At 51.6% G+C, this 23,891-nt stretch overlaps 2 protein-coding genes across 2 annotated transcripts in view; both read right to left on the bottom strand.

Annotated features, from left to right (window-relative positions):
* Positions 1-2,265, bottom strand: part of LOC102853393 — a 13,337-nt gene extending 11,072 nt beyond the window's left edge. The window contains exons 1-2 of the mRNA XM_006896913.1: positions 2,215-2,265; positions 1,534-1,648 (exon numbers count right to left, since the gene is read on the bottom strand). Of these exons, the coding sequence (XP_006896975.1) occupies positions 1,534-1,648; positions 2,215-2,265 (166 nt within the window). The remainder of the gene's footprint in view (positions 1-1,533; positions 1,649-2,214) is intronic.
* LOC102859098 (guanine nucleotide-binding protein G(s) subunit alpha isoforms XLas-like) overlaps positions 1-23,621 on the bottom strand; it is a 52,618-nt gene extending 28,997 nt beyond the window's left edge. Inside the window, exons 1-2 of the mRNA XM_006896920.1 lie at positions 22,919-23,621; positions 21,779-22,792 (exon numbers count right to left, since the gene is read on the bottom strand). Of these exons, the coding sequence (XP_006896982.1) occupies positions 21,779-22,792; positions 22,919-23,621 (1,717 nt within the window). The remainder of the gene's footprint in view (positions 1-21,778; positions 22,793-22,918) is intronic.
* Positions 23,622-23,891: the final 270 nt, after the last annotated feature.

Here is a 23,891-nt window from a genome sequence, read left to right as displayed (position 1 = left end):
CAAAGTGCTAACGAGCCTCAATACCATGTTTATTGCTGCATTATTCACAATAATGAAGAGATGGAAGCTGTGCTGTTAGCCTAAAACTTGGCTTTTTTTTTCTTCCCATTACAGTGATCCCATCAGGTCTCCAACTCTCTTAACTGCAAACACAGGATATTGAAAATCAGCATGGTCTTGCAAATCGAAAGAATGTCGCTGACTTTACAAAGAACATAAAACAGGCTGCTTTAAAAACTAAATATAGCCCCGTTTCTCGCAGAAGGCAGACAACTCCGCCTTCCAGTGATATGTACAACGTGGGTTAACTGCATATGGTCAGGCCAGTTATTTAGATCCAGGTGACAAGAGGGCTCAGAGATAGAGAGGGCAGATTAAAAAAGCGTGCAGTGGCTTTCGGCGGCCGTGTAGACAAAGCGAGGTGGATGGATTAATAATGAACTTTCCCCTCCTGCATTGAAGGGTGTTGGGTCAGGGCCCCCGTCGACAGTAGAGTTCACCGAAGTGGCCTTACAAAGAAGGGAACAAATAGTGGTTCAGATCAGCCTCTCAGCCTGCCCAGCTAGAAGGCAGGTGTAAGAGAAAAGAAGAAATGAAATGCAAATGGAGAGAAGACCCAGCGAGTGGCCCTGGGGGTCTGTGACAGGCTGCAAGTCAAGGAGGAGGGCTTAGGCAGTCTTGTCTGCAGGACACGACCTCGGGGGTGGCGCAGATCTCGCACTGTGCCCTCCAGCTTGCAAATTACAGACTGCTGCCATCCCTTCCAGGCCCCCAAGGGTTAAGAGCCACACGGTTTGAAACGATGAATTTTCCTAAGAAACATTAAACACAGGATTGCTCATGCTACAATAATGCTACAGCTGTGGCTTGTGAGGACGGAATTCCGGCCATGGGCTCAAGTGACAGGTGCACCCCGATGTGTGCTGAGCTGGGCTGAATGTGCAGAGCCTAACTCACTCACATCTCCCACCGATTAACGGCCGGGGACCCTGGTGCCAGCCAGGGGAGGGCCTCTTCCCAGAGGCAGAAGGGACAGGAGTGTCAGGCCAGGTTGACCACATAGCCACTGCTCCCCAAATGACAGAACACGGACATGAGACAAGATCGGGCAGGTGGGAAGATGGACAAGTGGGAGGTGAGAAGGGGACCTGGGATCACACCCTTCTAGGGTCTGACACACACAGACACAAGTCTGTCCTCTGCTCCACTCTTAAGACGCTTTTAGCAATCAAAGCAAGTCCGGAATTCTAAGAAATGTGTCACCCAAACTGGTATCATTACAGGAAGTGGCATAAAACTAGAATGCAAGTCTAATGATTAATACAATAATTATGCTATTTCTACCTGAGGGTTGCTGTGACCTCACACCAGCGACCTGTACCCTGGAGGAACGTAGCCCTCTGCACAAGGATTAAGACAGGAACATCTTGGGGTTTGGGGGTGCCGAGGTGCCACTGTGTCCCCTGGTTTCACTTGGGGTGAAACATCAGTGGTCACCCTTGAAGGTGGCTGAAAGTTGAGGGAAGTTGGTACCTGCAAAGGGAGGTGTGACAGCCAGTCCTGGACCGATGCCAGCAGATGCTGCATGGGCCACTGCAACCCCAAAGGCCAAGCTGAGCAAACCAGAGTGCCCCCAGCATGCCTTGCGCTAGAAACAGGAGGAAGAGGAAGAAAGGACTTTCTCAGTCCGTCTCCCAACCAAGAAGGCTCTGGAAGATGGTGCCTGAGTGGCTGCTGGTGGACAACAGCTAGGCCACCTGGAGGTAAGATCCTCACTTGGCACGAGGCCCCAGCCTTGTGTCACCAGAGGATCTGCAGCCTCTTGAAGATTAAAGTGCCTACAAAACACTCACCACACCTCACCTCAAAGCCTCCACAGAATAAGGGGGAGCGTTTCTCATGCCCACCAGCCTTGCAGCTCATTCAACCAGCCACAGCCCTTCCAAGATCAGATACGCAGACGGAAGACACAGCCCAGGAGAGATCAAGTCAGAGGACAGCTCAGATGTAGAGGCACTTGAGGTCTTTCTGGCTGGATGGCATCAAGACAACTCAAGATTTTCAGATGTTTGGAACAATAAAAATAAATGGGGGAAAGGGAAGAAAGACAGCCTGCCCAGTACTCTGGGTCTTCACAAGCTGGTCTTTGGTGGAGAAGCTTGTGTATCTTGCATTTTTTAAAAATGCAAATGGTAACTGTCTCCATAAACCTACCCTGCATTTGCCCCGAGGATGTGTGTCCACCTCCTTGCCCTGAGAAGTCATGCCGCCTCACTGAGGAATGACAGTCGCCAACGCACCCAGACTACAAGGCTAGCGGAGGGGGAGACGGGTCTGCCACGTTGCATGACCCTGCAGGCTTTAGAGCAGACTGCAGTGTGGGTGTGTGGGGCCCCACAGACCAGAGGAGAACCCGGCCAGCTTAGAACAGGAAACAGGAAAGCAAAGGAATACATCCTTCAGAGCTTTCATGTCTAATCCGTATGCTGCTGTCTGCCGCCCAGTCAGAGGTGGCCTGTAGTTGACGGCCCGGGTGTTCAGAAGCAGTTAACTGCACAGTTTATAAACTGCCCATTCTTCTATAGAGTGGCTGGTAGATTTGAACTGCGTGCCTGGATTGCAGTGCAGCTTCTTACCACTAGGCCACCAGAGCTCCCTATTAGATATATCGCTATATATGTGTGTGTGTATATAGGTATACATATGTATGCAGGTGTAAGTATATATATAGATGTATGTGTGTGTGTGTGTGTGTGTGTGTGTGTGTGTGTGTGTGTGTGTGTATATATATATATATATATATATATACAGAAAGAGAGCGAGCGAGATTTCTCTCCCTGTCCAGTCAGTAGGGCTCCATTGACTTTTCCCTCACCAGTGGATTCAGGGTTGTCTTTAAGCTGTTGTGTCCGACGGAACAAAAGACAAAGGTCAAGGGTATGCGTTTTCATCGGGCAGCTCCTTGGGGGATTTACAGTGCAGCTTGTCTTTGTACAGATACAGGGACTACGTGACAAAGCACAAGCATTCACGCCCCTGACCACCTGGCCCCAAGCCCCTCCACCCGAGAAGCTCTGGAACCGGGCTGTCAAGTGGCGATATAGGAGATGGAGAGAAGCCAGTGGCTGCTCTAACTCTCAGTTTCCAGAAGTTTCTAGTTAGGATCTATTTCATTAGCTTGATGGCTGAAGGTTACAGCTGACTTCAAACATGTTCTGGGTATTTTTTTCTCCCTCCTTCTGAACAGATAACCTCTAACCTTTTGAAAGCTACGATTTATTAAGTTAAATGGATGTCCCATTGCTCTTAACCATTATAAGTCCAAAGGGTATAAGTTATGACAGAGATCTAACTTGACAGGAAGAAGGTGAATTTTGAGAGCTATTAAGGAATTAGAACTATACCTAGGTGTTCTCTGTTTTATCTCCTTTCTTTTGTGAAAAATAAAGAACTTCTTGGGAAAGTCTTATACTAAAATACTAAAAATCTGCTTTTCTAAACCTTTTGAATTGAGTAAAAAGTGTAAAAAATAAAAAGTCTGTGATAAAAAAAGTCCAAAGGGTTATAGCAAACAACCAACCAACCCCAAAGTCTAACCAACAGGATGGGGGGGCAGAGTGGTACTGACCCTGCACCTCTAAAATCACTCTCGACCTTACAGTGAGTTTCTTAGAAATGGAGGGAGATGGTTCTAATTAAATGAAACAATATTTAAAAAAAACCCAAGTTGTTGCTTAACTAGTGTGATCACAAGCGAGTTTAACCTTGTGACTCTTCATCTGACGTCTGAGTCGGAGGGTTGAAAGGGAGGAGAGCTGAGCTCTAAGCGGAACCTTCACACTCCTGCACCCGTCTCATTCCTTACATCACCAAGGGCCACGGGCGCGTCCCTCTAAGGCCAAGGCACCGGAGGGGGCTCAGAGGCCTTGCACGAAAGCTTGGCTTCTGAAAAGGCGGAGGAACAGGAGCCTATAATGATTTTTGTTTCTAAAAGGAATGCCAAGGGTGGAAGAGATTGTGAAAATGAGAGGGGGAAAAAAGGTATATTATTTCTCAAAATGTGTGAAGACAAGCTATGCAAATCCACAAATGAATAAAAGGGGGGGAGTGTAATTAGCGATTTATAAACCCCAGGGGCATAGCAAGTCATTCATTTCTAGTCACTGAACTCTCTTCACACCTGACAATTTGGGGAGGTCGCCCAGCTGTCGGCCTCTCCTGTCGAATACGTGATACCAATAGTCCAGCTGGGGCCCATTATAAGAATTCTGAGGTCTTAGTAGTGCTAATAAATAAGTCATTCATTCCCCACTTGCTCCCTAAAATTCTTGGCATTATTGCAGATTGCTGCAAACACGGTGCCATGGTTCTGCTCTGCCACGTGAAAACACAGAACCAAGGCTGGACTTGTGGGGGGGGTCTGGTGGTACCTGGGCACAGCCCGGCCCACACTGTGGAGGTGGATGAATGAGGCCTGTATCTGGAGAGGTCAGAGGTCCTCTCCTGGCGGGGCTGCTGGCTAACCACAGTGAGAAGCAGGGAGAGAGCCCCCAGCACCCCTGTTGGCCCCCCCTGGACTCCCCCACCTGCCTGGCCCTTTACTGCTGGGGAAGGTGAGGGCAACCTGCTGCCTAGTCTCAGCTGGCCAGCCACCTGGAAAGCAGGGGAGCCAGTGACGAGGGAGGAGGAAGATTGATGAGCTCCTCCAGGTCTGGTGTCCAGGCGCTGAAGGATGAGAGGGGGCGGGGTGCTCTTTCCTTAGGAAAGACCTTCCGTCACCCCCTCCCTGCCTGCACAGTGCTGGCCGCCCCCAAGGCCAAGCCAGGCCCAGGGGCCTCTAAACTCTAAGATGGCCATGGGCACTGGGAGCAGCCTTGACAGTGAGGCCCGGGTTCTGGGCACCAGGACAGCTCCCTGGCTACATGGCCACTGAAGGCCACCCACCACTACCACCAAGGAGGCCTAGATTGGGGTGCACTCAGGACAGAGGACGGATTAACCTGATCCCCCAACATCCAGGTAGATGGGCTGGCTGGACATACGGAGGCTCTCAGATGCAGGCTACAAAGCCCGGGTCAGGGGTCACCAGAGCCGGGGTGGGCAACAGGAGGCCCTCTGAGGGGCAGTGACCATAGAGAGTGCCTAGCAACATCTTTTTTATAAATTGTTAAAAAAGAGCTATTGCTGCTCCTGGGTCTTGGTGGCAGGCGGCTTCTCCTCCAGCAGAGGCTGCTTATCCCCACAATGGGGCCTGTGCCATGAGGGTGAGACCCAGCCTTCAGGCAGAAACATGACACCGGGCACCGCCAAGCCCTGGCCTGGTCCCTCTGCAAAGCACCTCTTCATTTCTAAGCCAACCCACTGCTGTCCAGCTGCCTCCACAGGCAGCCCCCCAGGACAAGGGACTACTGCCCCTTCCACTTCAAAAGCTACAGATCTTTCCAGAAGCACATTGACTCCTCTCTCTTCTGCAGAGCCGGCTGGTGGGTTCAAACTGGTAACCCTTCAGTTAGCAGCCGAACACTTCTCCCCCATGCCACCAGGGCTCCCTAATCACTGGCAAGCAGGAGCAAACGCTTTGCTTGGTCTGATGATGTGAGCACCCAGGACCTTCCGAAGCGCAGCGTTCTCCGGCTGTCAGACTCTGCTAAGCCTCGATATTGGATGTGTCTGATTTTTTTTCCCAAAGTGAAGTTATTCTAAATTAAAATCTCTAAGCAATCCACAGGGTCGGGGGTCAGGATCTCGCCTCTGCCCCCCTCTCCTTCCGGGCAGAATCGCCGGCTCCAAACGTCGCTGTCTGAGCTGGCGAGGGAGACATGAGCTTGCACACATTTCTCCCTGAATTGATCGTGGCGATGGAAGAGATGGCAGCCCCCTCTCCCCTGCGGAACTAGAAGCAGGCCCATCTGGATACGGCTCAGGTCGGGGGACACGGGCTGCTGGTGGGGGGATGTTTCAGGGCACAAATTCAAGAATCCTCCACAGGATTCTGTGGCAGCCGCACCCTGCACGCTAACCCTCCTGCCAGGCACAGGACATAGAGGAGTTTTATCCAGAAATGTGGGTACAAAATGGTCTGTAATTTACCTGCGATGAAGCCCTATGTCTCTGCTGACTCCTTACCAACTGCCTGTTAATAACCATCAGAATTAGGGGTCTTAGTGGAATGATAAATGGAGGGCACGAGGACGCCTCTGCCCCTTTCTGTCAACATCTGGATGCCACCCCCAGGCTTCCTTCTCAGTCCCAGCCAGTGCTTTCCCTGAGGGTGGGGGCCCTTGGCTGTGACAAGACCCGCCTGCCTGCCCTCTGGGGAGACCTGGGGTGTGACCCCTTGAAGCCCTGAGGTTCCACTAACAAAGCACAGTCTGGAGGACTGCTCGGGTTCAAAGAGGAAAGAAAGGAGCTGCAGACACGTAGTCCCTTGTTACGCTTTGTCCTCTCTCCCCTTGACAGTCACAAGTCACCCCAGCTCACCAGAGGCAGGACCCCCTGCACCGCACCCATGACTCTGGTCCTGGGGTGTCCTTGGCCCCCACCCCAATGTGCTTCTGCCAAAACCCAAACCTCATCCTGTTCTTTCACTGTCATTAAAGGGCCTGACTGCTTGTCATGGGGACCTGGGGCTTCCTACAGGCCTAACCCTGGCTTCTCAGTCACAAAAATGTTGCTCTGATCCTGTGAAACGTCCAGAACTTTCTGAAAAGCGTGTCTCACACGTGGAGCACAGTCATGTCAGAAGGAAAAAGAAATAAATAAAAAGAGCATCAAGCTCACTGCCTGGCCTGGGAGCGGGTGACAGTCGCAAGATCCCCGTGTGAGAAGTCAGAATAGTCATCTGAGCTCTCAGCAACTTACATATCGGGAGCTCCCCAAGTGAGCTTCGCTCCCTTTCCCCGACATTGTGCCTCGGGGAGCAGCCCCTCTGAAGGGACTTTGAGGATCTAACTGGCAGGACCATGGAAGTTTCTAGAAGGGCACGCTAAGACTGTCGAGTCAGAATGGCAACCGAGCCCACCCTCAGTTCACATTAATTATCAGTCAGCCCTATCCTCCCAAGTAACCCAAAGCTGAGGTGCAAAATCCCCCCTGGGTCATTACGCTCCTGCCTTTTCAAAGCCTGACACCCCAGAACTTTTGGGGGGCTGTGCACTGCGTCACAAACAAGGCTGCTCTGCTCCGTGTGCATGCTAGCGTGGCCTCCTGCCTCTGGTCCTCTCCTCAGCTGGGCCCCCGTATTTTTCGGTCTTTCTTTTCTTTAAAGAAAGCAAAGCAAACGCAGCCACTTATTTCCAAGCTCGGCATTTGAGTGGGCTCTGTGAAATCGTGAAGCTTGTCATTATTGACCAGGGCGAACATGAGTTCGGCCTCTGGACGCTGAGCACTGCCTCGTCCGCTCTGCGGAGGGCCCCCCACCTGGCAGCACCCCACTAAGAAGACAGCTTGCTGGTATAAGAAGAGCTGAGCACCCCCCCACCCCCCACTCCGCCCCCCCGGACGCGGGGTAGGAAGTGGCCTGAGAACCGGAGGGATGCTGGCTGTACCCTCCCCAACACGCCCTGCTCAAACTCCATTCTAATGGACTCCACGGTGACAAACATGGCTCTTTCAGGTTTGGGGCCTCATAAAGCTCTTTATTAAAATGCAAATGTCCCTAAGCGTAGCCCCATAAGCCTTTGCCAGCTAATGGGATTAACTGAACTGAACACAGTCACCTGCGGGGAGGTAAGGAGGGCCAGGGCCAAGCTTCCCCCAGGCCATCAATTTGCCCTGAACCCTGATGGCTGAGTCAGAAGGCAGGGTCCGAGCCCCAGCTGAGGGTCTTCTGCTGTGTGAAACCCTTCCAGCTGAGATGTCCTCATCTCTATTAAATCACTTCTCGGACAATGGGTGAAGCTTTCAAAGCATCTGCCTGAACAGTCTGCATCCAGAGAGGACCAGAAGCCGGAGCAGGGAAGATAATGAGCTACCAGAAGGCCGAATCTGCCCCTCGTGGCTCCCACGGCCACCACAGTCACAGACTTGTCCTGAAAGACTCAAAATGTCTCAGACCACTGATGCTGCTTCTAGCTAGAAGGGAAAGGCCACTTGAAGGCTGCATGCAGTTGGTGTTCTGAAAATCGGGATTTCATGCACACTGATTACCCGGGTTCCTCTCATGGTATTAAACGGCCCAAAAGATCCACGAGAAGGAGAACCCATGGGATAGCGGCAGCTTGCCCCCCATGTCAGAGCCTGGGCGCCTGTCACCTGCCAGCAGCCACTTACACCAAGGAGCTTCCTTGTCCTAACCTGAGAAATTCATGTGTATTTCCAAAGAATATCTAGAGGTCTCACACTGCACTCTGCAGCACAGACACCCTCCCCCGGCCCAGACACGACACCGCTCCATAGATAATGACGAGATCAATCAACAAGTATTTGCAAAGGCAAAGCTGGAAATAAAATTCTGGAAGTAGAAACTCGTCTTTCCACAGTGGGAATGAAGGAAAACACTTTCATGGAGACTTATTCTGTATTTGCTAATATGGAAAAGAGGCCTAAAAGCCGAAGATCGAAGATGGAGGTCTGCCTGTCTGCTACCCAAGAGAGGATCCACGCAGGAAGGAAGGCCGGTGGGAGCCACCACGGATGCAGCTTGTTAACTATGGGGGGGCACTAAAGCTAATAGAAGGCACCCTACGGCATGTAAATTGCCATGAAAGCCCAGAACACTTCATTCTGGACACAAGAAAGATATGTCCGATTAGGTGAAAGCATTTGGACTCATTCCATAAGAAACCTTTCCGTCTTGAAGGTATAATCTGATAACAGAAGAGTAGAAGTTCAATGAGGGGATGGACTAAAGGCCAGGTCTTTGGGGCCTCCCAGCCCTGCCAGGTTCCCCCTGACTGACAATACCCCCCAGGCAAAGGCCTTCCCTGGGACAGCAAATACAGCACATGAAAAGCCACGCGGGGCTTGGAGAAGGCTCGAGAACCACGGGTCTGCCCCACATCCAGGTAGTACAGACTTGCTTGGCTTTTACTTAGTTCCGATGATCAACACCAGCACTAAATTCAGGTCAACACCTATTTGGTTTACTCCTCTCTCATCTAGGTTGCAGAATTCTTGGAAGTTCCCCCTTCCTTCCCAGCCTGTCTCCTCTTAGCTGCTGTCTTTATCTCCTGTTTAAGGCCTCAGTGTTACCTTCCTGGATTCCTATAATACACTCTCCCCGGTGGGGCTGGAGGATCCCTCAGGGGAATTGCAATGCCACACACCTTTGTCTTCGCCGTGGAGAAGGGCAGGTGTCAGGTGTGTGGTACTCATGTACTGAATGAATGAATGAACAAAAACACCCACAGAGGGGCGAACTCACCGACCCAGCAAAGACTGGTCCTTCTGAGAGGCGTGGCAGACCTGTGAGTGGCAGCTGCAGACCCAGAGAGGCTACCAGAAAGCAAACAGTGAAACGAGACTATTCCAAAGATCAAGTTAACAAGAAAATTAGGAAACCATCATTTATCAGAGAGAGAGAATGGGTCCATCGACACCAAAGACCAGTCAGTATTCCATGCTCTTTGCCAAACTGGAGTCAAACTCCTTATGAGGTAAGGCTTGGATCCCCCAATAGTAAACAATTTGAAAAATTCATTTGGGACAATTGTGTTCTTTTTGGAATCATGGTGGGCTTCCTACTTCCCCCAGTAGGCATGCTATCAGACGTTAAATTCCATGAATTACTTTTCCTTCTCACGCAGGGGTGATTTCCCCAACAACCTCGCCCTAGCTCCCACCTGCTAAAGAAACTCTACCGTAATCCTGTCCCTTAGAAAGTCCCTCACAGTCACAGATGACCCACTGACCTCTACCCCAAATTGTCAGCCACTTTGAGAGGTCTCTAAAGCAATACAATTTAGCTCAAATCGATTAGCAGCCCACGTCTAAGCCTTGGCAAGCTGGGCGAGGCCCTTCTTTCCCTGGTGGACCGAGGGGAAGGCTGAAGACCGAGAACATGAGGACCGTGTCTTTTATTGCTTCTAAGGCTAAAATGTGGAAGTGAAACAGGCCTCACCACAAAAAAATTAGACAAAATGATTTTTCCTCCCTCACGCTTGTGCTAGTAAAAAAGATGCAGGATCCAGAGGGGCAGCTGGAGGGTTCTTTGCCCTCTTATGACCAAGAAGCTGACCCCTCCACCTGTGCTGGCATTCCCACAGCCCGAGACACCCAGGGCTCTCGTCCCATGGAGGCGGGCACCTAGGGAATCCCATGGCTGGTTCCACTTTGTCACATGGGGTCACAATGAGTTGGGGTCGACTCTGTGGTGTCCAGCAGCAGCTTTGCTGACGGAATAGAATTGTCTGCCCTCACGGGAGCTGAGGAGGCTCAGGAGAGCCTGCTTTTCAAAAGGGAGAAAGCATGAGAGGAAGGAAACCTGACCTAAAAGCAAACAATATTCGTGCTCAAACAGTATCTCCTGCTTGTCACTCTCTAGGGCCTCGACCTCCCTAATTCCCAGGGTTTCCCAAACACCCGAGATCACGCCCAACATCCCAATGTCTAAGGCTACTTAATGCAGAGAGTTTGCTTTCTAATTTCAGTGCTTGTTTGGGCCTGGTCACCAGTGAACTAAAGGCTGCACCCAAATTGGATGAATACAATCCTTTTTCAAGGACACGGGGTCAGTTTGCACACACTTCCTCCAACCCACGCTAGCCCACTAATTGGGATGGTGAGGGAGGCATCAAGAGGTGGCCTTAAAAGTCAGAACGTGCTGGAAAGGGCTTACTACTACCCTCCCTGCCCACAAGTTCCATATGCATTTTTGGATCAAGAGGGACCACTGGAGAAGCCAGAACAGAGAGGACAGCAGAGGTCAGGCGCGGGAGGGTAGGCAGGACTCAGCTGGAGGCTGGCTTCTGTTTTGGCATGTATTCCCAGTCTCCTGGTCCTTGGCCTCCTCGGCCTGGAACCAAGATGGGACTCTGTGGGGCAGTGGGCTGGAGAAGGGACCATGTCCCCATCTCAACCCAGAGCCTGCCTCCCCCAGGCCTCCACTCCAAGCCCAGCCTGGCCCCCAGGGAACCTCCTGGCGCCTGGACTGTTGGCCTCTCCCCGGCTGGGCAGAATTCCAGCCTCAGCCTGCAGCAGCTGTAATTACTGCAACGGGATCCTCCCTTCCTTTCTGATTGTAAGTTCCTAGAGGGCAGGGCCATGGGCAGCCTCTGGTGAAGCTCTGTACAAAGTCATCTTTGACGACTTCTTTCTCTTTAGCCCCAGTTCACTCTTTCTCACTTTTCCAACTTTTTAAAAAAATCATCTCTATATGTGTTCATCTCCTTCCTCTGCCTTTCCTGTTCTTTCTCTCTCTCATTGATAAAAGGATTGGCCTTTTAATAAAATAATTTTTTTTTAAAGAGGACTCATCTTCATTTCTGAACGTGCAAAGGACTCTGGGATTGCAAACCTTTAGAGCAAGGAAACCAAGAGGAGGGATGTGGATGCCTGTTCCCACCCGAATGGAAAGACCCTCATGGGCCAGGGCGGGGACATGGGTGTGACATTGGAAGAGCAGCCTACTGTGTGTTTAGGGAGAAATGTAGTTGAAGGTAAGTGTCCGGGGCCCACGTAATACCCTCCCTCAACACGTCCACGTAGCGGGGCCAAGAAGGAGAGACGACGAGACATAAACTCGAGGGCTTCCTTTACCACTAGAAGGCCATTTTATCAAGAAAGAGGACCTCAGGAAGAAACGGAAAGAACCAAGGCTAGAGGGAGGGGGGATCTGGGCTCCCAGCCCCACGAGAGTGAGAGCGGGCTGATGGGCTCTGGGGGGGTGGTCCCCTAAAATCTCTAAGGGAGTATCGTCCTCCAACAGGGAGCAATGTGTTTGTGTATTTAGGGGGTAAAGGCTGGCCAAGAAATCCACCAAAGGAAAAGAGTAAATGTTCCTTCACCACTCCTCAAAAAAAGGCAGAGAATGGAGGACGGGACCAAAACTGAGGGCCCAGGGAGCCACAGCAGGAGGAAACCCCCAACCTTAGACCCTCCCGACAGTGGCATTTTTTTCTGTTTGTGCTTTCTTGATTTCAGCTCCAGAATTCTGAGCAATCCCACCTAGGAGGCTCAGCCATTCTCCACTCTCTGCTGACCTCTGCTGGGAGAGCATCCTCCGTGTCCTGGAAAGTGCTAGAAGCTGGGCCGCCCACCTGTTCTGTGTGCCTGAGCCCACCCCCACAAAGATGTCCACCTGGGGTGAGATGGTGAGTAGGCCCTAAGTGGACAGCGAGGGGGGACACTGGCTAAGGGAGGGATGTGGTTGCAAATTTTTCACGTAAAAAATTAAAAAAAAATCATTTTTCACAGCAGTGGGGGGGGAACTTCTGCCCTGGGTTCATGTTTATTATGTGGTCATTTGACTTCTGAGCTGGAAGAGAGGAGGCACTAGGGGGAAGTTCCTGGGAAGGACACTGTGGCCATGAGAGATTGAGCTGGGGTCCTGGAATTGCACGACTAGACCTTCTGGTTTGTAGCTGGGGGAGCAGTGGTCAAGCATTCAGCAGCTAACTAAAAGGTTGGTGGTTCAAATCCGCATGGGGATCCATGGAAGAGAGACCTGCCAATCTGTTCCCATATAGATTTCTCAAAGAAACACGACCGCCATTGAGTGCATTCCAATGAATAGGGACTCCAAGGGCCCTGTAGGGTTTCTGAATCTTTAGGGTAGCAGATGGCTCAGGTTTTGTCCCAGTTAGAAAGATGCTCCCAGGATAGGCACCCAGAAATCATCAACTATTCCCCAAAGAGCAAGAGATGGGCCTGGAATTTGGACTTCCAGTGAGACCTGTCATCGTAGAAGAGAACGAAGAGCTGAGAGGGTGCTGAGAGTGGTGGTCTGCCTGCTGCATGTTATTTTTCCACAGAACCGGGTAAGGAGATATTTTCAAGTACAGAGGACATCTCTCTGGATTTCAAGGGGACGGCAATGCCCATGGAGATACGGGATTTGGGCCCAGGCCTCAGCATCGATTCCAGCCTGTCCATTCACTACTTAGAAGTGACAAGATTTGTCCTCGGATGGCCACTGCTCAACAGAAAACTTGAAAAACAAAACACCCCCCCCCTCCCAAACAACTAACAAAGCCCTGGCCCTGTGGGGTGGACAGCTGAATCCCTGGAGCAAAGGACTGGGGAGGGGGACTCGGTCGCCAGCTTTGGATGCCAGCGTGTCCCTCCTGCAAAGCCAAGCTCTAATCTGAAAGCTGAGCGCCCTCTGCCAGCCGCTCTGCAGCCTGCCTGAACCTCTGCTTCACTTCTCAGCCCTGCACAGCTGCATCTCAGAAAGCTCCCCTCTAGTAGAGCCTGAAAAAAAGAATCACAGAAGAAGGAGGGGGAGACAGTACAACAGGAGGAGGGGAGCCTGTTGGGGCTGCTCTCTGCACCTCCATTTCCCTCTTGGCAGCCCTGATACTCTTCCTCCTGGGCACCTTGCCTGCCTGCCCTCCACCCTCCCACCTGGCAGTCCAATAGGAATCCTTTTTCAAGATGGCTAGTCTGGGAAACAAGCTGTGAGAGGCCAGTGAAGAAAGAAAGGCAGGCAGGATCCCTGACAGCTCCTGAGTTAGGCCTTCACCTCAAATGGTAGAGTCTGGGGTCTATTCTACAGCTCCGTGCAAGCCTCCACCTGCCATGTCCATTCTTCTCCCCAGGCTGGGTCCTTGCGCTCCACCTGGGGTTACTGCTTCTCCCTGCCTCTCAGGTCCACTTGGCTAAAACTCTAGATGGAACGTTGACAAGGCTGTGAAGAGCCACACTTTCACCTTTCCTGAGTTACTTGGCCAAGGCATGGGATCCCTGACTAGAGGGTTAGGATGAGGTGGGCTCACCATCCGAGATGGCCCTCACCTCCAAGCAGTGCTCTCCCACACCACCCAAAGTTCTACAGATTAAGCTGGAAGCAACACTCTCCACCAGGGCACTATGGGGACACAGTGAGGGGCCTTCTGTGACTCAGCAAACAGGGCCTGAAAAGGCACACACAGGCCGCCCTTAGTGTCCGGTGGGATCCATGCTGCCTAGAGGGACTGGTCCTGACTGCCTGGTAGTGTTTCCATACTGTAGTACAAAGCTATTCTGAGTCCCCTGTCCACTGCCAAGACCCTGCTCTGTCCCTTAAGTGGAGGATGTGACCATGTACCCTGACCAGCCCTGACACTGACCTGGTCAACCAGCATCTCTCCATTTCATGACCTTGCTCCTATTCTATTTGGGGTCATTTGACCCCCTCCACTTTCTCTGAGACTCTGGAACTGACCTCTACCCAAGAACACAGTCACCAGAAATGGCACAGATGGTTCCCTTGGGTTATTAGCCCTTAAAGTTGGTCACTTTTTCTCTGAAGAGGACTTCCTAGGTGGTCAGGGATCATCACACCCTCCAACTGCCTTGGGAAGGACACTGCTCAGGGCATCACCAGGGAATAACAATATTGTATATTCTCAGCTTGGGGTGGAGGTAATTCTGACCCCAGGACATCACAAGAGTCTGGAGACATCTGTGGCTGATAGGGCCTGAGAGAGTGTGAACGGAGAGAGGGAAAACCCCAAAAGAAAAGGCTGAATGTGGCGGAAGCATCAGGGTCTTTGCAAAGCGGCGCGGCTGGAGAGGGAGGGAGGCCCGCTCCCACCATCTCTGCAGCGTCTCAGGCCTTCACGCCCCTGCAGAAGCAGTACCTTGTCTCCTGCCTTATACTACCTCACCATCTAGTGGTCACCTGGGGTATCAATTCACCTTCACCATCCCTAATGTTCCCATCTGGAAGGGGAGGTGGGTAGAAGGATCCATGAAGGGCGGCAGCTGGGATTTGATAGGAAAGATAATGAAAGAGCTTGTAGGGATAGTGTCCCACCCTAAAAGCTGCTATTAGGAATTAAGATGGACATGTCAGGACCTCAGGACCTTGCCAGGCCCGCAAAAAATCACTAGGGGGCTCATAGCAAACATTTTTTTTAAATGAAAGGGAACCCCTCAGGGCTCCTGCTGAGACCCTTTGAAAGCCTGGGGGTTAAGATTTGTCCAAGTGGTCCCTGGTACTTAAGTGTCAAGATACTTCCTATCGAATGCCTATTCCTTCTTGACAAGTTGTTTTTGTTGAGTTTTTCATTGGGACCAAGCAGTTTTATAGCTGAGGAAACTGAGGTCCAGGATTGTGGAAGTCTGGGTGGACACTGTCTGAGAGATGGGGCACAAGTCTCTTCCCCTTGGTCCACGCCCTGGCCAAAAGGCCTTTAAACGCCCTCGCTGATATCACCACCTGTGGGCTTAGAGCTCACGCTGCCACCACAAACATGGTGCTAGCCTTGCCACAAAATCTCACGGCTCCAGACTCACCTCCCTCCAGGTTTCCTGTGAAATATCTTTACCCTAATCAGGACCTTAACAGTCAGCTTGGTGACAGGCAAAATTATTCAAATGGGAGTGAGGCAGTGTGGGGAGAGAAGTCTGGGAAGCAGACGAGGAAGGCAGTTTCTGACTCAAAGGAGGAACAAGAACTGACGCGGTACCCAGCGAGAAACGGGCACGCGGGTGTGCGCTCCTGGGACCCACTCATTAAAGGAAGTTTCAAGTGCTTAACTTTGTCCCCGATACAAACTGTGTGTGTGTGACAACATCTCAAATGTCGAGTGACTCATCACAAATTTGGAATCAGATGACAATTTACAGTACCTCTTTCCCACCTCTCCCCTCTGCCCTGATGGAATCATTTAGGACCTTTTAGCTGGATGCCACACCAGTTCTGTAGGCAGAGCTCTCTCTGCAAGTCCACCCTCCAGGGGCCTTGCCAATGATGGCGGCGCACCTCACTGTCAGTGCACCCCAGCTGGAAGGGGTGCAGAACCCTTGGGGTCCTGCCATCTGAGGGTCTCAGAGCATGCAGCATGTGTGACAATACAAAGACCCTACCTCTTTCTCGAAGGGGGTCTTCGTCTTCATGTCTTCTGTTCTCGTGGGCACACCGGACGTCCCCATCCACACTGCTGCTGGGAAAGAAACTAAAGACATTTTTCTCTCTTTCTTCTCAAATGTCCCCACACACAGATGGGTGTGGGGCGCGGGTCCACAGTCTCCGGCGAAGAGACGACAATGAGGATGAAGAGAGGCGAGGGGAAAGGGAGGCAGGGGTCACAGGTGATGGGTTTCAGGAAAAAGAGAAAACCATCCTCTCTCTCAAAGGCCACAGTTGTCACCTGGGAGTGACACAGCACAACCATGCATTTGGCTAGGGGTCTTTTATCCAATCTTTAAGTACCCACGTATTCAGAATGCTGTCTGAATCAGATCTATGACTGGGACAATCTAGAAGGCACCAACCAGCCCCATGGGGATGGGAGCACAGGAAAAACCAAACCAAAGGAAAAGTCCAGAAGCCAATGCCAAACAAGAATAGTCAATTTTGTTCACATGGAAAAAAACCCAAAACCCTACAAACCAAGCCATGGTAGAGTTTTTCTCACCCTCAAACCTCGCCTGTATGTATGTGTTCAACGTTGGGCTGAAAATATACTGCCAGTTCTAGAAGTCAGCTTTACTTCTCATATCAGACCCTCATTTTAGAAAAATTAATAAAAAACCCAAAGCCTCACACTCAGATCCTTCCAGAAACACCCTTGGCACCATTGGGACATGTGCCCCAGGTGGCCTAGTTCCAGTGTCTCTGTGAAGGTGGGTGTCTGCAGGGCCCCAGGTTCAGGGTCCCTTATGCCTGGGGGGCCACGAGGCAGCTGGTCCCTCTGTTTTAATTTGATGGTGAGGCCTTGTCCCAGGCACTGCCCTTGCCCTTCCTCTATTCTGAAAATGGCTACTTTTCCAGGGAAATCAGATTTTAAAATGGGCAAATGGCAGGCTAATTTCACAGTTCATTAGGAACCTCAGTGGGGGCAAATCTAGGCTTGGGGGAAAACCACAGGGTTAAAAAACCACGACGTTTCACAGATCAGTCTCCAGCTTACTACTTAGATGTGTCTAGCTCATGGTATTTACAGGGTGCTCATTTGCCTGGGGGTGCGGAGTAAGGGTTTTTAACTGGGGGTGGGGGTTTACTCTAAAAAGCAGTAAGGAAGAGCATGGCTGACACTGGGCAACTCAAATCTCATCGGTCATGTTGTCTTCTGCAAGCAAGCCTTCCTGTTGACTTAATCCCAACCTTTCCAAATAAAAACCAGAGGACTTAGGGGAGTGGGACTCTAGGACCATTCGCTGACTCTCACGAAATGGGAATCTGCCCTGGAACATAAGTAAAAGTTTAAATCATTTTAAAATATATTCACTCCAAAAGGATTGTGGGCAAGAGTTGTTGTAAAAGGTCATTAGATTTAGGCCAGAATCCTAATCAGTCTATTTTTAATCTAACATTAAAAACATATGGGGTTATAAAGAAAAGCAACTTATTATTATGGCTTGTCATTAATATTGTTGTTATTATTATTGCCATTGTTATTGTTTAAGTTCTGTCATTGTTATTATTATTGTAATTATCACTATTATAACCATCTCCAGTGTAATTGAAGAGAAAAGCTATATGTATACTCTGCTTAAAAAAACCCCTCAACACCTAAAACCTACTGGAAAATAAAAATTAATAATAATAATAATAATAATGGTTTTGCAGAAAATCTGCCTAAGGGGAGGAAATCAAAGTCCAATTTAAGATTGTAGTGCTTAATAGACAAATATAAGCAAATGTGGAAACTAAGTATCATCATAGCAATAACAGGTACCCACACATGGTTGGCACTCCTGTTTCACACATAGTCAGAGGACTTGGTAGATGTGTCAGGCTTTGACTAAAATTCAAGAAGCAGCAGACCAAGAAGCCCTGTCGTTTCATCAGAGGTTCTGAAGACCACATAAGCCGTTTGCAATAAGCAAGCAATAGCTAATTGAAGCAACATTGTATCACTTCTTGCCACCTTTATTGCAAGCATTTACTTGTCTGAATTAGAAACCTAAAACTCTTGTCACTTACCTTTGCATCTTTGTGAAAAAAAAAAAAAATTCTAATCTAATCTCTGCTCTTTAGGGTTATTTTGCTATGAAATAGGGGCGGGGGGACAGAATGTCTTTATTGCCCAACATTTTGTTTCAGAGAGCAAATGCAACCAGGTGAAAAGCTCTTAAGAATAGAAAATAATGTCAGCACAGCAATGATTATTATGACTGATCATTAATAGTACCGAGATGGAGCTGTGGCAGGTCACAGAGAGCTATCAAAAAAGGAGAGAAGTTCCAATTTGCTTTGCTGAATACTGGGTTGCATGGTATAGATAATAAGGTTCAATTATAAAAGTAAGTCCACATATCCAGCAAAAAATTGTTTTTAGGGGGAAAAAATCTATAAGAAACTGGATTTTAAAAAAGCAGAGCAATCCTATTGGGGAGAGGGGACACACATCAGGGGAAATAATGTAAGTCTCTTAGCTCAAGAATTGTGTGGCCAGAAAAAGTGTCCCCTCCCCTCTGCATCAAATGATGCTTTGGGTTGTATTTCAAACACAGAAATATGGCAGCATTATATTAAAAAAAATTAAAATAGAGTGCTCCTGGAAGATAGAATGTAATGTATCACTTGGTGGCATAAATGAATTATCATAAAATTAATTGTGACTGACCCACTGTATTCATAGAGGATCCCAGCAGAATGGCCATTATCACATATAGCAATTGCCTGCACAATTTTACTGAATGCAGCTGACTCAAATTCAGACGCAGCAGCCCCCCTTGCTCCTGAAGAAACCGGCAGGGAATCACACACAAACAAGGCTTCCAAAAGCATGTTTCAGTCATCAGAATTATTTACAAGGACAACAGGAATATAGAAATAGTCTATTAGTGGAGAGAGTGTTTAGAAGGAAAAAGGTTTTCACTCTTCTGACTGCTTGGGATTTTAACTGTGCTATTGAATTAGACCTTTTAATAGAGACTTCCTTCTTTTTTAAAATTCCCTATAATGTGATTTTACTGTTTGGGCAACAAAAACAGGAGCTGTACACGCACACACATGCATGTGATATGAAAAAGCAACAGATGAGGGTGTGTGTCACGGTTTAAAGTCACTGCGGAGATGAAGCATTCGAGCTGATCTTCCGTGGAAACAGTAGGTGATTTGCTTGCTCTGCTGAGTCTGGAAAGTTAATCAAAGTCTTGTCCTTTGTGCGGGTACCCTGCCCCTCCTCACCCCCTGCCCCATCACTAACGGGGACCCAGCTAGGGTGCCCCCCTGGTCACAAAGACAAAACGAAGCCAGCTTGGAGAGTGAAGGTGACACAGACCAGGCCAGCACAGGCTTGATGTTTTGCAGCCTGTTTCCTGAGCTAAGCTGCATCCAAACAGCAACTCCTTGGGAGCTAAGGCAGAATAAAGCCCAGTGACCCTAGATATTTCCTTTGGCTAAGCTTATACCCCCTCTTCCCATGTAAAACAAGGGGAGCCGAGGAAAACCCTGATATTCTCCAGACATGGCTCCCGAGGTGGGCAGGCTGCTGCTGCAGGATCTGTGTGCATGTAATTACAAGGGAGAAGCCTTCAGCCCTGGTGCGAGTGACAGAAGACCCTGTCACCGAGCTAAACCAGGCCTTGGTGGAGGATGGCTCCTAAAGTTTTATTTCATAAATGAGGTGACTGAGACCCCGGCATGGAAGGGGTGCTGCCAGTTAGGGGCAAGGCGCATACGGCCACTTGGATCTCCTGCTTTGGGGACCCAAGCCATCCCCTCCCAGACTCCCTCCATCAGGTTTGTTTCCCAGAACCCTGCCCAGAATATTAAAATGGGCCTGTTATGGCAAACTCAGTTATCTGCAGGGAGCTCTGCACTGTCACCCAGGAGTCTGCGCCTGTAGAGGGGCTGGGGCTCGGGGAATGTAAGACCATTTCCCTTCTGTCGGTTTTTTTGGGGGAAATGAGAATATTATTATCTCCCTTGGTGGGCATAAATAAACAGATAATCATATACACAGATTTTTAAAAGAAAACTACAGTGGAGGGCAACATATGTGAGAGCAGCATTCAGTTCTATTCATAATGTCCTTAACACAGAGCATCATCACACATTTTCTAACCTGTACGTGCACAAACACGGCACAGGCTTAGCAACCGGGCTCCTGCAGTCCCCGACTGGGAGGACGCTAAGACGGTGGACCTCCACTTTAGACATTTTCATTTAAGCCAGAGATTCAGCCCTGTGCTAATGGCTGCTGTGATGAACTGTGGCACAAACAGTGAAAAGCCTCAGGTTTGAGAAGAGAGGACAGCCAGATGCGGGAGGAGGAGGAGGGACAGTGAGATGGAGGGGATGCTGGGGGGTCTTGGAGAAGGGACGAGAGGCACTTAGAAAAAGGGCAGGGGGCGCCAGAGGGACTCTTCCGCCAGACACGAGGGTTCCCACTTTAAACACGAGACTTGTTTGTTCGTTTTTTTTTGTTTTTGTTTTTTTAAACTCAGAGCCAAGCAGCACAGCTTACCTTTAAGCTTCCTGCCACCACCCCCCAACTCCAGCTAAAGCTACACAGGAAAAAAAAGCCCCAACTGTCATATTTCCCAAGTCATAGTCACAGTTTTACCATGTTTGCCCACAGGAACATGTACTCAGAACATTTGTCCCCCAATTTTGCTTTATTTTAGCTGCATTTCAAACATGTGGGTGCCGTTCTAGCCTCAAACTTAGAAGCCCCTCTTTGAAAACACATCTCTGCTCTGGGGGGTAGGGGAAACAATCTATAAACCGGCTTACCTCGGGCTGGGACCTGGGGGGGGGAGAAAGGGTTTGGATTTTTTTTTAACAGAGCCACGCCCACATCTTTGGCACCCATCCAAGTGGCTTTGCATCCAGACTTGCCTGAAGGTACGCATGTGTCCCCCGTTCACCCTCTGCGCCCCCACAGGTAAAAGGAGCATATGCCGAGCACGGAGCTGACGATGCCACCGCCACCGCCCCAATACCTGTGCGTCCGGCTTTTCAACGGCGGGAGGGTTTGGCGAACGAGTGAGAAGTGAGGTTAACGCTTATTGCAAAGGGGAGAAAAAGAGAGAGACACAGATCAAACACGTTGCGCAAGTGTGCGGGCGGCGGTCCTGCTCCCGGGCCACCGTCCTGCGCCGCCCGGGCCACCAGCGCCACCGCGCCCGCTGCATTGCCGCCGCGCCAGCGCGCAGGGGCCGCCAGGAGTGCACAAACACCCAAAGTTTTGCCCGCGCCCAGGCGCCAAACACACAAAGCCGGCTCCCCCCCCCCCCTCGAGTACACGATCACATACGGCGGACACTCGGGGAAGGGTCTGAGGGACACTTGAGCGTTGCATGCACAGGCGCACACAGAAGATGACCACCAAACACCAATGACAGAAGCTGTCCGAGCCAAGGCAGTCGGGCCAAGCGAGGCGGGGCGCACCTTCCCCAGGACCCTGGCCACGTGGCCAGGGGAGTCCCAGGCCCCTTCCCCGGCCCTGGCTCACCTGAAGCCCCTTCCCCTGGGCTCTGGGACAGCTTGTGACGAGGGCACTGGCTTGTCAAGCCACAATCGTCCCTCAGTGTGGCTCTGCTTTCCTTTCAGGAGGGTGGACACGAGGCCTCCCCACCCCCACCCCGGGCAAAGTTAGGGCCCCTGGCTGGAAGTTGCTGGCAGATGCTCCTGCCTCTGCCTGGGCCCTCTTTGGCCACAGGCCCTGCGCCCCACCAGGCAGCCCTGCCACCCTCCCGGCCGCCGGCGACCCTGCTGGTGGGCAGGGTCGCCCATTACCTAGAAGCAGCAGGCGGTGTGTACACATGTACCCCATCTTTTCATCCTTGAGCTGCTTGTCGATGAGCTTGCTGCGCTTCTTCTCCTCACGCTTCTGAGCACGCTTCTCCATCGCCTCCTTACGCTTCTGCTGACGCTTCTCAGCCATGGGAATCTTGGTCTGGCCACGTGAAGCAGGCGAAGGGCTCTCGGTACGCAGCCCGAAGCATCCTCCGAAGGCTCGTGCCAGGAACTGCCGGAAGGTGCGGCGGCGGCTCTTGCGGTGGCGCCGGGTCGTGGAGCGGCTGCGGCGCCCGAAGCAGCCTGTGCCATCGCCAGAGGTGCCCCCGCTGCAGGGCTCGTCGTCACTACTGTCGAGAGCTGCGTCCAGGCCTCCGAGGGCCCGGCCTCGCTCTGCCTTGGCCCGCCGGGCAGCCGCGCGAGGAGGAACTGGACTAGGCAGGTCGGCCACCTGAATCTCGGGGCTCGGGGGCCGGAGGAGCTGCTGCGGGTTGCGGTTGCCTCCGGTGGTGGTGGGGCCCCTGGGCTTGACGGTGTCGTTGGGGCCTCGAGTGCGGGCCCAGGGAGTAGGAGTGACCCAGGTAGGGGAGCCCGACTCGCCGTCTCCATCAGGCTGGTCACCTTCGGTGGTGGTGGTGGTGCCAGCCCCGCCGTCGAGGTCATCGGCAGCTGCAGTGGCGGCACGGTCTCTTCCATGCCCGGCATCGGGCACTCCTGAGCTTGGCCCCATCTCAGCTGCTGCTCCTTCGACGGGAGGCCTCTCTCCTGCGCGCCCCGCCTCACTGGATGGGTTGTCACGTGCGTCTGGGGGGCTGTCCATGCTGCCGGGAGCGTCGAATACCCCATGAGGGGTGCTGCCAATTTGGAATGAGGGTCTGGCGATCTCCACTGGGGGGATGATGCTGCTGAAGCCAGGAAGCTCTCCGGCCAGCTCTCCAGCTGGGTGGCTGGGGGTGCCAGGGACCCAGAGCGGGGGGGCATCCTCGCTGGCATCGAAGAGGATCTCATCCGGGACTGAGATGGGGGAGAACTGGAGGTCATCTCCGTAGTCATCATCATCATCTTCATCATCTTCATCTTCTTCTTCTTCTTCATTGTCTTCTTCTTCATCTTCTTTGGGCTTGGAGGAGGCTCGGGAACTGTCAGGGGGTGGGCTGCCATCCCCAGAGGCTGCTCCTTCTGGCTGAAATGGCACTGCTTCCTCGGGGGGAGGGCTGTAGCCTCCACAGGCAGGACCAGTGAGCTCGAGGGCTGAGGGTTGCTCGGGGGGTGCACTGGGGACCCCCAAGCCTGAACTCTCTGGCGTAAGGGTGCTAAGCTGGAAGGGAGCTGGACTGCCGGCTCCCTGGCTGGGCTGCTCAAAGGGCATGGCTTCTTCTGGTGGAGGGCTGTAGCCTGCCATGCCTGCTTGGGCACCCTGGGTGGCTCCAGATTGCATACTGGCCTGGCTCGTGGCTCCGAGGTCTGCACGGTGGCCGGGCTGCTCCAGGAGAGGCCAGAAGCCTCCTGCATTGGGCTGCTTGACTTCAAAGGGCATGGATTCTTCAGGAGGTGGGCTGAAGTCTCCCAGGCCTGATCCTTCCTGGATGGCCTCTCCGAGGCCCTGAGCTGAGGGCTCAGAGACCTGTGCTGGCCCGCAGGCCTCGCCATTGTTGGTCTCCTCACTGGGGATGGGCTCAAGAGCAGGTGGTTCGGTCGCCACCTCTTGGGCTGGGCCAGGCCCAACACCGGGGGCAGCTGCCCCTGGGGCTTCCATCGGCTGCTGGGGCTGCTGCTCGAGCTCAGGGGTGCTATCGCGTTGTCCTGACATATAATTGCCGTCGAGGCAGTTGCGCACGCCCATAACACGGTGGCGGCTTCTTAAAATAATTTTGGGGCTCCGTTAGACGGAGCACCCAACCTAACTAGGGTGAAGAAAAAAAATTGGAAAAAAAAATTCTAAGGATTTCCTCCAAAGTCTTCCAAGCTCACTGTCTAACCTCTATGAAGCCCAGTGGTTCAAGGCCTTGAACCCCTGACCTGTGGCAAATGCAAGCCTGCTCCTGAGGAGGGAGTCTTGCAAGCCAGTTGCTGCTGCTGAAGACTCGGCTCCTCTCCAGCCGCCTTTTATCCC

This window comes from Elephantulus edwardii, unplaced genomic scaffold (genome assembly GCF_000299155.1).
Source record: "Elephantulus edwardii isolate Elephantulus edwardi_28Jun2011 unplaced genomic scaffold, EleEdw1.0 scaffold00193, whole genome shotgun sequence".
Taxonomy (NCBI): Eukaryota; Metazoa; Chordata; class Mammalia; order Macroscelidea; family Macroscelididae; genus Elephantulus; species Elephantulus edwardii.
This window is presented reverse-complemented; position numbering and strand designations above follow the sequence as displayed.